Genomic DNA, 15,865 nt, shown 5'->3' with positions numbered 1-15,865 from the left:
AAACATATGACAGGGTGCCAAGAGAGGAGCTCTGGTATTGTATGAGGAAGTCTGGAGTGGCAAGAGAAGTATGTTAGACTGGTGCAGGACATGTATGCTCGCTGTGAGACACTGGTACGGTGTGCTGTAGGGGTAACAGAGAAGTTCAAGGTGGAGGTGGGACTCCATCAGGGATCAGCTCTGAGCCCCCTCTTGTTCGCAATGGTGATGGATAGGCTGACAAATGAGGTTAGACAGGAATCCCCATGGACCATGATGTTTGCGGATGACATTGTGATCTGTAGTGAGAGCAAACAGGTAGAGGAAAATCTAGAGAGGTGGAGGTATGCTCTGGAAAGGAGAGGAATGAAAGTTAAGTCGCAGCAAGACAGAATATATGTGTGTGAATGAGAGGAACTCGGTTGAACGATGAGGCTACAGGGAGTGGAGATCAAGAAGTTGGAGGATTTCAGGTATTTGGGATCAACAGTCCAGAGCAACGGAGAGTATGGAAAAGAGGTGAAGAGACGGGTACAAGCAGGTTGGAATGGGTGGAGAAAAGTGTCAGGGGTACTATGTGATAGAAGACTTTCAGCCAGAATAAAAGGAAAGGTGTACAAGACAGTGTTGAGACCAGCGATGATGTATGGACTAGAAACTGTTACAATGACCAAAAGACAGCATGCAGAACTAGAGGTCGCAGAGATGAAGATGTTGAGGTTCTCTTTGGGAGTGACCAGGATGGAGAGGATCAGGAATGAGTCTATCAGAGGGACGGCACATGTTCGATGTTTTGGAGAGAAGGTCAGAGAAGCCAGACTGAGATGGTTCGGTCATGTACAGAGAAGGGATAGTGAATATATTGGTAGACGGATGCTGGAATTGGAGCTGCCAGGCAAGAGGTCTCGAGGAAGACCAAAGAGAAGATTTAAGGACGTAGTGAGAGAGGATATGAAGGTAGTTGGTGTGAGAGAGAGAGAATAGGGATACAGAGAATAGAGTTAGATGGAGAAAGTTGACTCGCTGTGGCGACCCCTGACCGGAAAAGCTGAAAGAAGAAGAAGAAGAAGAAGATATCATATAGCAGACAAACATAGTGATATTTGAGAAGTGAAATGAAGTTTATAGGATTTACAGAAAGTGAGCAATAATTATATAAAAAAAAGTAGGTAGGTGAATAAATTTGGGCACCCCAACAGAAAAATTACATCAATATTTAGTAGATCCTCCTTTTGCAAAAACAACAGCCTCTAAACGCTTCCTATAGCTTCCAATGAGTGTCTGGATTCTGGTTGAAGATATTTTTGACCATTGTTCTGTACAAAACATCTCCAGTTCAGTCAGGTTTGATGATTTCCGAGCATGGACAGCCCGCTTTAAATCACACCACAGATTTTCAATAATATTCAGGTCTGGGGACTGAGATGGCCATTCCATAACATTGTACTTGTTCCTCTGCATGAATGCCTTAGTAGAATTTGAGCAGTGTTTAGGGTCATTGTCTTGTTGAAGTATCCAGCCCCGCCGCAACTTCAACTTTGTCACTGATTCTTGAACATTGTTCGTAAGTATCTGCTGATACTGACTGGAATCCATGCGACCTTCAACTTTAACAAGGTTGCCAGTCCCTGCACTGGCCACACAGCCCCACAGTATGATGGAACCACCACCAAATATTACGGTCGGTAGCAAGTGTTTTTCTTAGAATGCTGTGTTCTTCTTCTGCCATGCGTACCGCCTCTTGTTATGTCCAAATAACTCAATTTTAGTTTCATCAGTCCACAGCACCTTATTCAAAAATGAAGCTGGCTTGTCCAAATTTGCTTTAGCATACCTCAAGCAACTCTGTTTGTGGCACGTGCGCAGAAAAGGCTTCTGCAGCATTACTCTGCCATACAGCATGTCCTTGTGCAAAGTGCGCTGAATAGTTGAACGATGCACAGTGACACCATCTGCAGCAAGATCATGTTGTACGTCTTTGGAGCTGGGTTGAGTTTGACTGTTCTCACCATCCTTCGCCTCTGCTTATCTGAGATTTTTCTTGGCCTGCCACACCGGGCCTTCACTAGAACTGTGCCTGTGGTCTTCCATTTCCTCACTATGTTTCTCACAGTGGAAACTGACAGCTGAAATCTCTGAGCTAGCTTTTTGTATCCTTCCCGTAAACCATGATGTTGAACAATCTTTGTTTTCAGGTCATTTGACAGCTGTTTTGAGGCTCCCATGTTGCCACTCTTCAGAGAAGATGCAAAGAGGACAGCGACTTGCAACTGGCCACATTAAATACCCTTTCTCATGATTGGCTTCACCTGTGTATGTAAGTCAAGGGTCAATGAGCTTACCAAACAAATTTTGTGTTCCAATAATTAGTGCGAAAGGTATTCAAATCAATAAAACAACAAGGGTGCCCAAATTTATGCACCTGCCTACTTTTGTTTAAATAATTATTGCTCACTTTCTGTAAATCCTATAAACTTCCTTTCACTTCTCAAATATCACTATGTTTGTCTGCTATATGATATGTTAAACTGAAATGGCTGAGATGAACAACCAATGACTTATAAAGGAAAATCTTGAAAATGATCAGGGGTGCCCAAACTTTTTCATACTACTGTATATATATACTGCTCAAAAAAATAAAGGGAACACTTGAACAACACAATGTAACTCCAAGTCAATCACACTTCTGTGAAATCATGGTGTCCACTCAGGAAGCAACACAGATTCATTTTGACTTGTTTTAAGGACATTACATCAAGTTGGATCAGCCTGGAGTGTGTTTTTACACTTTAATTTTGAGTGTGATTCCTAATCCAGACCTCCATGGGTTAATACATTTGATTTCCATTGATCTTTTCTGTGTGATTTTGTTGTCAGCACATTCAACTGTGTAAAGAGCAAAGTATTTCATAAGAATATTTCATTCATTTAGATCTAGGATGTGTTTTTTAAGTGTTCCCTTTATTTTTTGAGCAGTGTATATACTGTAGGTCTGTTGAGTCGGACCAGGTGTTGATATCCCTTGATAAAAGCATACCTAAGGCACCAATGAGACTCTGTGGGCTCTGTGGGGTTCAAGCGAGCGATGGCTTCCTTCGGGTTGTCAAGTGAGCTCCCTCCTTCATGGATGTTTTGCTGACTGGCCCACCACATCTCCAGAGGGTTCAGCAGTGAATCCCGGCATCCCAGGTTCACTCCCGAGATGCTATCAGCTCACTTGAAGACCCAAGTTGGATCTTTTCTCTTCAACCACAGCTACTGGCTCCCGTTCTCAGCAGCCCTGGACTTGACTGCGGGCGTGTCCTTGTACTCCCATCTCCCTGAGTAGCCTAGATGTTGAAGTGGCTATGAAACCTCTGCAGCCTACTTCCACTGGACGAACCTTCGCTTTCCAGCCTTGTGGCTGAGCATCTACAAGAAGTTCAGCATATATCAGCTTCTTCCATTCATAGGCCTCCACCACTGCAACCTCCCAGGGCACTGTGAGCTCTATGATGTAGACAAGCCTGAGTGACGATGACCACAGAAAGATGTCTGGTCGCAGGTTGGTGGATGCAATCTCAGCTGGGAAGGAGGGTTTCTTGTCCATGTCTGCCAGCAGCTTCCAGTCCCTTGCACTGCCGCATTGCCCAAGGTCAGTTCTCACAGGGGCAAGGCTGGCTTGCCCCTCCCGCACAAATGGAGTTGTGTGCCAACAGGATGACAGAGGAGGAAGGGTGTTCATGACCATTCGTCCATCAAGTTTCCAGCACCGCTGCAAGACATCCTAGTACCTGGCTGTGCCGCCAGGTATAACAGCCTTGGGTGAGGCTGGTCTTGCATCCCACTAGGATGTGCTTCAGTGTTGCTGGACTTGAGCATAGAGGGCATGCAGGGTCTTCGACATACCACTGGTTTGGATTTGCAGGAGAAGTTAGGACATCATAGACCGCCCTGATGTTAAAACTTGTCCTGAAGGCCTCCATCTCCCACAGATCTTTCCAGGAGATCTTCCGCTTCTTGACTCCCTCCCATGTCATCCACTGCCCTTGCTTCGTCTGTGACACAGCTTGTGCACGCCTTCCTGCTTCCTCCTCCCAATGAACTTCCTGGACCACCAGCTTGCTTCTCTGGGCTGGACAGGCTTTGCTTTGGCTGTTGTGCTAGCGAATGGGTCGCTCAAATCCAATAGCATTATCTCCAATCTGACTTTGGCGCACATGTACTCCTCTGCCAGACTGGAAATGGGCATGTGTAGCAGCCCTTTGCTATAGAGCCCAATGCTGCTGTAGCACCTGGGAGGGCCAAGGCAATTCCTTGCATATGAGTTGACCAGTCTCTCCAGCTTTTCTACCTTTGTAAGTGAAACTTCATATAAGGTTGGTGGCCACAGGAGGCATGGGAGCAACGCCCTGGCAACTTCCTTCCTGAGCTGCTCTATATCTTTATCCTCTTTATCCTTGTAGTAGGCATCATACCAACGACCTAGGGTCTTCACAAGCTTCTCAGAGACCATTGGAATGGATTCCTTGCCACTGTAGAAGCGGTGGTCAAGCAGTTTCCCCTTGACAATGGAAATGCTTCTGGACTTGCTCGGCTTGATCTTCATGCGAGCCAGCTCGATGTTATCTTAAAGCTTGCAGTACTGTACAAGCCTTGATTGTGGTGAGTGTTGTGAGGTCATCCATGTAGGCTCTGATTGGTGGCAGCCTCAGTCCAGGTCTTATTCGCTGTCCGCCTACCACCCACCGCAAAGCCCGTATGATGACATCCATGGTCAAGGTGAAGGCCAAGGGGGAGATGGTGCAGCCAGCCATGATTCCCACCTCTAGCTGTTGCCATGCTGTGGTGTACTCTGCTGCTGTCACACAGAGCTGAATGTCCTGGAAGTAGGCCTTGACAAGGGTTGTAAGAGCTGGTGGGACACTGAAGTAGTTGGAGGCTGTCCACAGGAGGTTTTTGAGGACTGAGCCAAAGGCGTTCGCAAGATCCAGGAACACTATAAGAAGATCTGTTTCCTCTTTCCTTGGCAAGCTGGACCTGATACCAGATGACACTAGCATGCTCCACACACCCGGAGAAGCCTGAGATGCCTGCTTTATGGATTGATGTGTCGCTCAGGTTGTTTTCCTTCAGGAATTCTGCCAGTCTGTGAGCGACCAGCGACCAGTCTAGCTCGTGTTGTGATGAGTTGACTGATGGCATTTCAGATGGGAGTGGAACCTGTTCATGGTGACAGTCATATGTGCAGGTCTTTTCCAGATGTTTTTCCAGGTCAGTCTTTGACACTGAGAGACTTCCACTCTTTTTCTTTGTGAAGAGAGTCTTCACAAAGTGGAAGGGATCTTTGTAGAAGCGTGATCTTGTTTGCTCCTTCCTGCTGCGCTTCTTGCGGAGGTTTTCAGCTCTCCTCAGTGTTGTTAGCCTACTCTGAATTTCTTCCTGCAGCACGTTTATTCCCTCCTTCTCCTCCTCTGTGGCCTTCCGCCATTGTTTCTTCAGCTGCCTCCTCTCCTTGACTAGGCGGTCTATTTCTGTCTGCCTTCTGGACTTTGTTGGAACTGCTCTATTTGATCATTTGCTTATGACCACACCGAACCGTTCTGCTCCATAGGCATAGATCAGCCCGCCCATTCTCTCCAACTTCTTCATGGTGGTGCTTTTGATTCCCTCTAGGATGTTGCGGAGATCAGTGTTGATCTCCTACCACAGCAACTTGTCGCAGGACTTTGGCCACTTGACTAATGGCCTTCGCCCCGGGATCTTCTTCTCTGCTGCTGGAGATACTGTGTTGGATTCAGGTTCCTCTCTTGTGCCTAGCTCTTCCTCCTCTGAGACCGGGGCACTGATGTCCTGCAGACTGTGGTGTGAGCCCTGCTGCTGGACTTCAGTCGACTGACTTGGCCTGTTTCTCAAAAAGTAGCTGTTGATGCGACATCCCTGTTGACCCTTCTTTAGGCACCTTTTTTTGCCCTGGTGTATCTTCAGGCCGAGGGTGAAGTAACCTTTGTCAAGCCACATACACAGTTCTGGAGCCTGTGTCCTGCTGTAGCTGGTGGAGCCCTAAGTATGCTGATCATCAAACTCGTAGTCTTTTCCGTTCCTGTGTTCGTTACCATGTTATCTGCCGATGAGCCATCTTCCGCCCCCACTCTCACAGGCTCAGGGGGTATTTTCTTCATAGCACTTTTCATAGCAAGTTTTGGGTGGGACACATACACCTGTTGTGTTGGGGTCTGTTCCTTCCTGTCAGTTGTTTTTCCATGCTGTCGCAAGGTCTTTCCCTTGTTGACAGCTGCACTTTCACAGCAGTCACTGGTTAACCAGATGATCAGATCTGTTGTGTAGGACTAGGTGTTGATATCCCTTAATAAAAGTATACCTAAGGCACAGATGAGACTCTGTGGGGTTCAAGTGAGCTATGGCTTCCTTCGGGTTGTCAAGTGAGTATGTACATGTGAGCATGTGTGAGTATGTACAGTAGTACAGTATGTATGTATAACAGTGACATGTTTATCAGTCCATAGCCCTGAGGGTGAAAGGCTGGGGGTCAAAGGTCAGCCTACCTTGACATCAGCCAGCTGCTTTTCCTTTTGCCAATTCCAGACAGACAGGACATGGTCGTTGGCATCGTCCACAGCGCACAGGAAGGTGCCGCCATTCTGCAAAGACAGAGAGTACAGTTTGATGGACACTGCCTTCGAGGAATGGGTGCTGAGATGAAGGCTGTTACTGTCATCATCATCATTAGAAATATTACCATCAGTATTGTAGTACTTACTATTACTATTACCATCATTGTTATTATTATCATAGTCATTATTATCATTATCACTATTATGATTGGGGCACAGAAACATGCAAGATATTTACATAAAACCAGTGACAGATCTTCTGGACAAATGTCATTATGCTGGGGTTCAAGCAGGGCACTGGACCTTCTCCCCTGATGGTGTATAGATTGAGAAGCATGGCCTGCATCTTCTTACCGACTTAGAGAAGGCCACGCAGGAGACAGCACGGTCGAAGATGCCGATCCCGATCACATGCAGCGTGTTGAGGCTCACTGAGTCCCAGACCCGAACATGAGGAGCCAGGAGCTGAGCAGAGACACCTGAGGTGAGAGGGGGTCTCCAAGAGACCACGCACACTCATACAGCTTCAAGTAAAAACATCATCATTTCATTGACTTTCTGGACTTTCTACAGACATCTTCGTGTCTGCTCAATGTCTTCACACAGAACCGAGAGCCGAGAACTAAAGAACAGAGGCAAAAGATACAGAAGGAAACATCCAGTCTGACACGGTCATGGTTCAGGAGGAGGACCTCTGAAGGTTTCATCACGTGAACCTGTGGAGAAACACCTTCTTGGACATTTAACTAATAGAAACCTCTAAATAAGAGCAAAACATCATGTCTGCGGTTTTCTCTCACTGTACCTTTCCATCCTTGGAATTGCCTGCCACTTGCCCGGTTGCTATGGTAACCATGTCTGGGTGCACACTCAAGCTGATAAGAAAGATAATGTCATGGGTTCCATCATTAGCTTCTTCAGTCAGGACACTGATTGGCACCTTTGAGAGGAGGGGGTCTGAGGAACATCCATTGGGTTGGAGGATCAGGGCTGTGGGGAGGGGCTTCTCACCTCTTGATGTCGTCGTTGTGTCCAAGGTAGTGTCTCTGCTGCTGCTCCTCAACGTTGAAGAGAACCACCACCGAGGCATTGAAGTACACTATTTCTCCGGTCGGCAGCAGAAAAAGGTTAGAGCGACAGTCGCGTCCACGGTAACCATACCTGATGGAGAGCAGTCAGGAAACACAATCCACAAAGGTGTTTCATATTTCACATCCGGCTCTTCATCTCAGCTGAAGAAACAGTAACATATTACATCATCTTAAACTTCAACACCCAGAGGAAACTAGAATAAGTGTCTCCATGTGACTAAATCTGACCTTTCAGACAAACTGACAACCCACAGAAGAATTAAAAAGCTCTGGGCCTGGAGGTGAGATACCTTCAAGACCTTCCTGGTCCTTCAGGCCTTCCTGGCCTGAGAACCTCCTCAGAAGATCGGACATCTCTACCAATTTGGACATTTCAGACCTGACGTTTTTTCATGAAACTGTCACAATACACTTTAGAACAAAAACAGGGTAAATAAATTAGAAATAAATATAAAACCAAGCACACACACGTGCCCCTCCTCCAGTTGCACACCAGGGGGTGCAGCAGCCAAGGATACACCCACTGCAGCTTGAGCGTACGGTCGGGCAGCGCCATCTTGTGGTCGGGGTTGAAGGTCTCCCGCTGCTGCTCAGGGATAAGCATGGTCACAGGACGCCCACGGAGGAACATCCTGATGTACCCGTCCTCTGAGGCAGAGTGAGAGGGTTGGACACACACACACACACACACACAGATGTGAGGGTTCTCTTGACCAACCAGACATGGCCTGGTCCTGAATATCACAAGAATGTGAGAGTCTCACCTGCGTTGAACGTGCACTCCTTGAATTTGCTGAAAGAAAACCACAAGACTTTTAGTCCAAAGACCTGTTTCCTCCTTCAAACTTTAGGGTTTGAGGACTTAGACATATTGGACATCTTGGCATCTATATCTGCTTCATTGCACCCGACAACTGGATCATCTAGAACACATATGTCAAAGTCAAGGCCCGCAGACCGGATGCGGCTCTCAACCGCTGTGTTCCCAAGAGCAGAGTTTGCCGATAAACTCAACATACTTGGCGCGAACTTTCGACGCTGACTTGCTGACTTTGAAGCCCAAAAGAGCAGGTTTGCACTGCTCCCCAATCCTTTTGCAGTTGACGTGGAAAGCGCACCACCAAAACCTACAAATGGAGTTGATTGAGCTCCAGTGCAATGACACACTGAAGGAAAAATATGAGAGTAGGTGCTGCTGAGTTTGCACCTTTCATCCCCAACACAATGTCTCAGCTGTGCATCGAAGTTGCTCAGACGCTCTCTATGTTTGACAGCACATACCTGTGTGAACAACTGTTCTCTTTGATGAAGCTAAACAAAACATCACACAGGAGCCGTCTTAGCGATAAACACCTTCATTCAATCCTGAGGATTTCCTCAACTCAGAGCCTGACCCCGAACATTGATGAACTTGTACAAAAGATGAGACAGCACCAAATAGCAGGCTCAGCCACAGACAAGTGATCATCACAGAGCCAGAACGTATTTTTAGTTTTTTATTCAGTAATTTTTTACATTTGTTTCTACAAGACCTGTGATTTTTCTTTGAAGAAAGAGTTGTTTGGTCTCTGTGCCATAGATTTTTGTATTTTATTTTATTTTACTTATTTATATTAATTTTTCAGTTAATGGACTAAGGGAAAATTGCAGATAGAAGCCATGAGAAAGAATACAACTAATTTGACTTATTTATTTTTATTTTCTCATTTTACTATTTGAAAGCAGTAATTGATATGACAGAGCAGCACAGAGCAGCACGATATTGCATTTTCAGTTTATAATGCATGCAATTTTATTTATTCATTTAGGTCTTGGTTCAATAGGCTATGTTCAGTCAGTTCAATATGTTTTAATAAACACTGAACTAGTCCAGCCCCCGATCATGCAGACGCACTGCATGATCGGCTGTGTATTTGACTTTGACATCCCTGATCTAGAAGATCCTCTGCCAAGCATCAGGACCATCATAACCACGACAGTCCTGGTCTAAAGAACCAGGTGTCTCCTGGTCTGAAACATTGGTCTGATGGTCAACCATCTGAATGTGACAATAAAGGTCTCTGTCCTTCTTCTTCCGATTCTGACATCTGAAAATTCCCTCATATATCAATTTTACATTTTAAATAATTCCTTAAAAAAAATATCAATACGACATTTCAATATTACCTTCAATCAACCAAACGTCACTAACCAGCCATTGCGTCACAATGAGAACCGGAACATGCCCTTGTTGCATCAGAAAAACATTAATTTCATTTTCATCAAAAATTCATCCTACAATCAAGTCATATTTATATTGTCAGACGCGGGACATCATTTCTAAAATATGATGCCAATAAAATGCAGTAACAATCATAATCATCGTTTTCTGCTGAGCTCCTCAAGATGAATTACAAGAGTTAGGACAAGAACTGTTTGCTTTTTTTGAGGTGAAGAACATTGAACCTTGAAGAACCTCAGAGGATTTAAAAAAAAAAAAAAAAATCCAGCCATCCTACAATGGACATTTTGAGGGAACAACTGGTTTGAGAAGCAGAGGAGGTTTAAGAGGAAGGACAGGCTAACCAAAGATGAAAGGATAGGACTCTTCCTCATCCTCCTCCTCCTCCTCTTTGCATGGACTGCAGCAGAAGGTCAGATGAGTCTTTGTCTATTTTGGATCCAAAGGGAAGTGGAAACCATTTGAGAAAGATCTTCACATAAAAGACCAGTTTTATTGTGATGTCCCCACTCTTAATCAGGACCTTTCAATCTGACCACCACTTTCTGTTTCCAGCTCTCCCTCAGCTGAGCCCGCCAAAATAAAAGCCTGCCGACCACTGAGGTGGCAACGGCAGAAGCCGTTCAAAATTCTAAATTCGTCCTAAATTTGTCCTAAATTTCGTCTTTGAGTGATAACAAACTGGTTTCAATAAAAAGTCTTCAAACTTTTGGAAACAAATATTGATTATTGGTGATGGGGGGCATTAATTAATTATTCCAGATGATGGCAGTGGCGCTTTCATCATCATTATTGAAGGTTCTAATATGTCGGGTCTTTCATCTTATTGCTCTAAGACTGGTTGTGAAGATATAACCCACTGGATTCTGAACACCACACGAAAGAGGCAGAGCCAAAACTGCTTCCTGCTTTGAGGTCCAACTGCTCCAGAAGGTTTGGCACATTAACAGGGGTGAGGCTTGTCCAGTTCTTTTAGGTGTGTGTGTGTTGGGCAAGAACACTAGCACGCACTCCAATCAGACATTTATGGCTGATGGTTAGATGGAGGCAGATGATCGGCTGTGGAGGCCCTGAGGGGAGCAGCCCAAAGGAGAAGATAAAAGGAGCAAGGACAAAGAGCCATTCATGAGGATCTAATAGGCATATCAAGTCAGTGACCATGTGAAGATCAGATGGGGACGATAATCCAGGAAGGAGAACAACGGCACCATTTGTTCCACCAGCCTACTCTATCTGCAGGTCTATCATCTGTTTTCAAAGAATCACTTTAATTTGCATAGAACTTCTACATTACTAAGTTCATTTTATGCTCCACCTTTTCCATCAGTTCTCACTCAATCATTATCTGACCATTGATTTCAGTTGGCTACAAGCCTCCTGGGTCGACACCACAGTCTCCTACCCACCGTCTCCTTCAGGTCCATGGAACATCTAGATTATGGGAAACACTGACTTCCTGGACGATCAATCTAGAGTATGATTGATTGGAGGACAGTCAGCTCTTCATGGAGTTGTTGACATGAAGAAGCTGCAACCCCTCCTCTTCCAGCATCCTGCAGCACCACTGCATTACAGACACAGACGCACACAGACGCACTGCATGGTTTGTGTGGGGCGGGTGGAGCTCCATCTGGCTGCAGACAAGTCCTGAGATCTGATCTGAATGAGCTATTCTCTCCTCCTGCTTTGTTTCATTGGCAGCTCCTTCAAAGATCTTACATTTTGTCATCAGATGTCTCATCTGTTGAGAGGATTTGACCTTAGACTAGGAATGTTCCTCAGGAGCCAACATGAACTTCATGGAGGAGAATTTCTGCCCCGGAAGTCCTTTCTGTTGGAACTAAAGGGCAGAGAGCCTTTCAATAAAGGATATGTGATAAACGCTAAACTTTCATTTGAGATACCGGATTATTTGCTTTGGGTAAGATGTCCACCTGCTGACGCTCATTCTCCATGTCTGTTGTTCTTCAGGGTGGGGCTCCTCCTCTGCCTGCCTGCATTTGCTTTGCTGTAAATCCTGTTGACAGAGTTCAAGGCTTTCATGGCTCCAAGGAACCCATCAGTCTGGTTCCTTTCAGGAATCCATCCTGGTCCAGTCCTGCAGCCCCCCTCAACACAATGAATGTACATGGAGGTCTTCAAGAGCCATTTTTAGTCAAGTCCTACCAGGACACCTTCCAGGTGAAGGAGACTCATGTTTTCTGTCTCGGATTGTTTTTAATCCAATTCTTAAGACAGGCCTTTGAACACAGCAGTAAAATGTTCTCAAATGGTAGAAGGTTCTTCTGGTTCTCCATCTTTCTTCTGATTCACCTTTTTTCAGATAATTTCTGTCTAAGTTTAAAGGACTTCTGCCAATTTTTCTAATATACGATCCTGCATGCAGAGACGCTCCTTCCGGAGACCCCTCCTACATGACCACAAACTCCTCCTGAACTCACCAGGAGTGAAGAAACCTCATGCTTTGTCTCACAGCTCTGTCTGATATCCTGATGTCAGAGTGAAGCTCCACCAGGTCCCGCCACTCAATTGCATGACAAATTCCCCTCACCACGCCATAACAATGAAACAATCACCGCACGCACGCACGCACGCACGCACGCGCACACACGCACACACGCACACACACACACACACACACACACAAGTTCCTCAGGCTGCACGGTGAAGCCTGGGCACAAAAGACAATGGCTCCTCTACCCATTCTAAGCACCGAACTACCAAACCTTTCCATACAGTCAGAACCCCGACACGAGTCCATCCTGTACCTGGAGGTTCTCTTCATGGCAGCCGATGTTCCGCTACTCTTCAGATGAGCAGACGAGTCGTTCCTTCCTGTCGGACTGACCCCTCCCCCCCACCAGGGCAACTTTTAAGTCAGCCCAAGAGACTTGCAGCCAATCAGAGGCCACTACCTCACTCAGAAGCCCCACCCCCACTGCACACGCTCACTGCATGAAATATGATGCCTCAGCAGGAACGGGGACAAGAGGGAAAGAGTGTGATGAGAGGAGAGAAGGAAGGAGGCGAGGAGACATGACAAGAGACGGAGCGAAGAGGAGGGGAAGGACACATGACTGATCCCAGAGAGCATGAGATGTAAGTTCTGGAGATCATGCTCTCAGAGCAGCTCCATTAACGATGGACCTCTCTGGGTTCTGGAGAAGCTACTGATTGGAGAATCTAAAAGACCAGCTTTGTAGAAACACCTGGAAACATAGACCCTGAGGGGCAGATGCTTTGGGAAGGTGGGTGTCAAAGCACCACCACCAAGACCTCCTCAGAAAATGGTATGAAGGGGGTTTGGTCTGAAATCCAAAACTGACTGATTGTTTTAATAACAGACATGTTAGCATGTTAGCCTGAATATTGCACTATAGTAAACCCTCGCTATAACGCGGTTCCCCTTTGCTATTTCGCTGATTTTTTTAAGTGCAGTTTTTGTAATGCTTATTTTTTACAGTACAGTATGTTGTGTTCTGCATCCTAATTGGCTTAAGGATGGTAGACCAGTGTCAACAATCTCCGCGCCTTGTCTCTGTACAGCTTGCCAAATTTACATTTGCAAATTTTCTCCATGACAAAAGCCACAATGTTGAAGAAACATTCTGAACCAGCAAAAGCACCTGATGATGTGCCTAAAAGGAAGAGGAAGATGTTAACTATCGCAGAAAACCTTCAACTTCTTGACATCCTGAATGAAGGTAGAAGCTACGCGGCTGTAGGGCGCCATTACAAAATAAATGAATCTTCGGTTGCCCAGAAGAAAAAAAGTGAGCCAACAATTACCCATATCTATGTTATGGGTAAACTCCTGCACCACAGCCTTCAGTAGAAAAAGACGCTATAGCAGAGCAGAGTCAGGAGGAAGAGGCAAATTGAGAGGAACTGTGAAATACGGACGAGTCACAATGTGTCCAACCTCGTATTGACTATCAAAATTATTATTTTACTGTAAAGTATGTCTAAAAACTATTATAGTTATTTGCAAGAATATATACTTTATATTTTCATTTTTTTTAAATGCTTGGGCCCAACTTCCAAGAGTGTATAAAATAAGTCCTTATAAGAAAGTGAACCTGACCGTTGAGGCGATGGTATAAAATGACTGCGCCCCCTTGGTTCAGGGCCAGAACCTCCTCACCTGCACATCCGCTGGACGCATCTCAGCAGGTGTCCAGAGAGGGTGAACAATCCTCTCGGGGTGACATTTATTCTGGGATATCTCGCAAGTGTATTTCCTGACTTTGAATAAACCATTCTTGCTTGATCAGTTCCTGACCATTGTGACGTCTTTCCCTGAATGAAATCTGAACACACCGGGACAACAAAAATGGACAATAGCCACAATAAATGCCTTCATAGCAAGGAGCTGCGACACATAAAAAGCACGAATAATAACCTCATAAACTTGCAGTATTATTTAGGAAAATAGCAGCATTTAAGTCCCAAATTCTGATCATTTGGAGACTAAATCCATCCTCCTTTCTTTCCTCAAAAAGAGTTCAACTATTCTGTCATACTGATTTTCCATGTGCTTCAGCTCCAAGCACTCCCAGCAATACAATTTGCAGTGTACCTCAGAGCCTGTGAGCCAGGGGTGCCGGTCATAGTCCATGGCTTGAAAATGTTGGACAATCCTTTTCCTGGTTGTGACAGGTTCACTAGCTTAGGAGTTGCCCAACCTTTCTTTAATATGTACAGCTTTTTATTCAAAACTCCATTTAGAAAATGGTTTTAACAATATATGTTGGCAACTAAATCCATTTCTTCTCCTCCTGCAGCCTTTGTGGGTTGACAAACCGATATTATACCAAAACACAACATATTTCTGTTCGCAGCTCGCTAGCACGCTTCTCCTTGCTGATACACTTGTCCACTCTCTGACAATCCAATCAGAGTACGATGAATACACTGACTTTGCTGTAGCCTGCTAGAAGGCTTTGATTTCACCAGCTCAAAATCTGATTGGTTGAAGTAACATCATCTTCAACACTTATTTTTATGCGTAAAGGGCTAGCAGAACTGATTGTGCAGCCCCCCTGGACAGATTTCTTTTCCTTTGACCCTGCCTGGCAACAGATGATGGCTGAAATGTGAATGGTTAAATACTTTAATATGAAAATGCGTGTTTAGAAGCGCCATACCAGGAAAAAAGCTATGAAAGGAGGTAAACAGAACATTTGGAATTATTTAATAATTATTCAAGGACAAATTATAATTAACATCTGTGAATCAGATATTTTTTTAGGTCAGCAGAGAAGGCCTTGCAGCCCCTGACAGCCCGGCAACACTGAAGCACATCCTAGTGGGATGCAAGACCAGCCTAACCCAAGGCCGTTATACCTGGAGACACAACGAGGTACAAAAAGGTCTTGCAGTGGTACTGGAAACTCGCCAGACCGGCATTAACGCCCTGGCTCCCCCGTCATCGTGTTGGCAGCCAATTCCATTCGTGCGGGAGGGGCAAGCCAGCCCCGCCCCCAAGAGAGCTGACCTTGGGCAACTGGGCAGTCCACGGGACTGGAAGCTGCTGGCGGACCTGGACAAGAAACTCTGCTTCCCAGCTGAGATCGCATCCACCAACCTGCAACCAGACCTCATTCTGTGGTCATCATCACTCAGGCTCGTCTACATCATAGAACTCACGGTGCCCAGGGAGGGTGCAGTGGAGGAGGCCTATGAACAGAAGAAGCTGAGATGTGCTGAACTCGTTGTAGATGCTCAGCAACAAGGCTAGAAAGTGAAGGTTCGTCCAGTTGAAGTAGGCTGCAGAGGGTTCATAGCCACTTCAACATCTCGGCTACTCAGGGAGATGGGAGTACAAGGACACGCCCGCAGTCAAGTCCAGGGCTGCTGAGAATGGGAGCCAGTGGCTGTGGATGAGGAGAAAAGATCCAACTTGGGCCTTCAAGTGAGCTGATGGCATCTAGGGAGTGAACCTGGGACGCTGGGATTCA

At 45.6% G+C, this 15,865-nt stretch overlaps 1 protein-coding gene across 3 annotated transcripts in view; it reads right to left on the bottom strand.

The window, feature by feature from the left end:
• eml2 (EMAP like 2) overlaps positions 1 to 15,865 on the bottom strand; it is a 35,933-nt gene that overhangs the window by 11,785 nt on the left and 8,283 nt on the right. For all 3 annotated transcript variants that reach the window (XR_015105909.1, XM_086143651.1, XM_086143652.1), the window contains exons 5-10: positions 8,449 to 8,477; positions 8,203 to 8,332; positions 7,605 to 7,754; positions 7,399 to 7,468; positions 6,948 to 7,058; positions 6,525 to 6,620 (exon numbers count right to left, since the gene is read on the bottom strand). Coding sequence is in view for 2 of the 3 variants with exons in the window: in XM_086143651.1 (XP_085999777.1) it covers positions 6,525 to 6,620; positions 6,948 to 7,058; positions 7,399 to 7,468; positions 7,605 to 7,754; positions 8,203 to 8,332; positions 8,449 to 8,477 (586 nt within the window). In the remaining variant the exon portion in view is untranslated. The remainder of the gene's footprint in view (positions 1 to 6,524; positions 6,621 to 6,947; positions 7,059 to 7,398; positions 7,469 to 7,604; positions 7,755 to 8,202; positions 8,333 to 8,448; positions 8,478 to 15,865) is intronic.

This window comes from Fistularia commersonii, chromosome 3 (genome assembly GCF_037954325.1).
Source record: "Fistularia commersonii isolate RoL2024-O1a breed Wild chromosome 3, RoL_Fcom_v1.0, whole genome shotgun sequence".
Lineage (NCBI taxonomy): Eukaryota > Metazoa > Chordata > Actinopteri > Syngnathiformes > Fistulariidae > Fistularia > Fistularia commersonii.
This window is presented reverse-complemented; position numbering and strand designations above follow the sequence as displayed.